Here is a 1,593-nt window from a genome sequence, read left to right on the forward strand (position 1 = left end):
ACGTTTTCGTTTTACAGTACAGATCGGTTATTGTTATATTAATATGTATGCTAAAGAGCTAAAATAATGGAAAATGGCAGCCATTTAAAATTGTAATAGCTCAAAAATGTGTACAATATTTAGTTAACTGTTGTTGTCATTGTTATGAGTGAATTTCCAATTGAATATTGCATTTTAATGACATAAACTTACAGTATTAGTGAACATTTTAGGGAAAAATTGCGGCCATTTTGAAACTGCTGGCAACCCCTCTTACGTATGAAAAAAAAAATGTTGCACATACTTTTTTGATTTATCAATGTGTACTCTACATCATATCCAATTTTTAAAAAATATAGCAAAAAAAATGCAACCTCTGATATTGCTATATTTCGGACTGGACTATTAGAAACATGTAATTCTACTTGATAGAACTCCAATAGAATGTGTTCAGAATGATGTTGCTTCCATTAGATTTGTTTACAGTCATTTAGTACGGCATTTATTCGACGGGGCATTTATTCACAAAGGGGCGTGTATTCAAATAAATACGGTTTATATTTTGTATAGGCCTACAGCACCCCACCTTCCCCACACTTTTTTTTTCCCAAAATTCTGGATACGCCACAGATAGAGAAAATATAATATTTCTTATTCCCTTCATCTGGAATATTTTCAATGTCAATTAATCAACATTTAATTAATGAAGCAGACAATAAATGTTTAGAATTTTTTAGAATGAAAGAGATTGGATTTTAATTTCAGATTTAAATTAAAACTGTGTAGGCGAGTAATATTAAGATACACATTTTGTAAGCTTTATATATAATACAGTACCGTATATCAATTAAATTTAATGAAAAATTCCAGCCTTCAAAATGTATTTACCTGAGACAGTCGAAGCCGACGATCCAATTCCTTGTACCATCCTAGCTGTCAATAACACGCCATAGCTTTCGCCGAAGGCAAATACTGATGTTAAGAGTAAAATAAAGAGTGCATTTGTTTCAACCGTAATTATGTGCCGATGACACTTTACAATAATTGGCCAGCTTATAGTTTAAATTTGACTCTGATTTTCCTCGAATAATGACCTCATTACGGTGGTGCGACGATACAGATTTTGAAATGCAAGAAAAAATATGTAACTAAATAGGCATTTCTTGATATTGTCTATTTAGGCCGCATATATCACTGGAATTATACACTTCAATATTCGTAAAGAAAATGTATAAATTAATTCTTTTATTAAATACGGTAATCAGTCTGTCCTGTTTATACATAGCAAAGGAAGACTTATATTTGCAATAATACTAAGCTATGTATTCTGTTGATCAGGTAGGAATCCCTCCAATATATTGGAAGAAGAATACTCTAACATAACAAGCATCATTGATAACGTACTCACCTAATGTCGAAATGAACATTATGCTAAGTCCGGTAAACATCGGTATGTGAAAGCCAATCCTACGGAGAAAATTTAGCATGGGGTGTCAAAGAGATCATTATTATACAATTATGGATATACTCAATGGTGTAAGGACATCTATCAATTAATGATAGAGAACCCATTGACAACCCGAACGACGTCAAAAGGGTCTTTATTCTGTATAA

General features: G+C 32.0%; 1 protein-coding gene across 1 annotated transcript in view; it reads right to left on the bottom strand.

Annotated features, from left to right (window-relative positions):
* Nucleotides 1-1,593, bottom strand: part of LOC117110998 (chromaffin granule amine transporter-like) — a 34,687-nt gene that overhangs the window by 21,900 nt on the left and 11,194 nt on the right. The window contains exons 4-5 of the mRNA XM_033253855.1: nt 1,388-1,446; nt 868-951 (exon numbers count right to left, since the gene is read on the bottom strand). Of these exons, the coding sequence (XP_033109746.1) occupies nt 868-951; nt 1,388-1,446 (143 nt within the window). The remainder of the gene's footprint in view (nt 1-867; nt 952-1,387; nt 1,447-1,593) is intronic.

The sequence above is a fragment of the Anneissia japonica genome, unplaced genomic scaffold (assembly GCF_011630105.1).
Source record: "Anneissia japonica isolate Jap-2015-1 unplaced genomic scaffold, ASM1163010v1 scaffold573_len2283161_cov171, whole genome shotgun sequence".
NCBI classification, from domain to species: Eukaryota; Metazoa; Echinodermata; class Crinoidea; order Comatulida; family Comatulidae; genus Anneissia; species Anneissia japonica.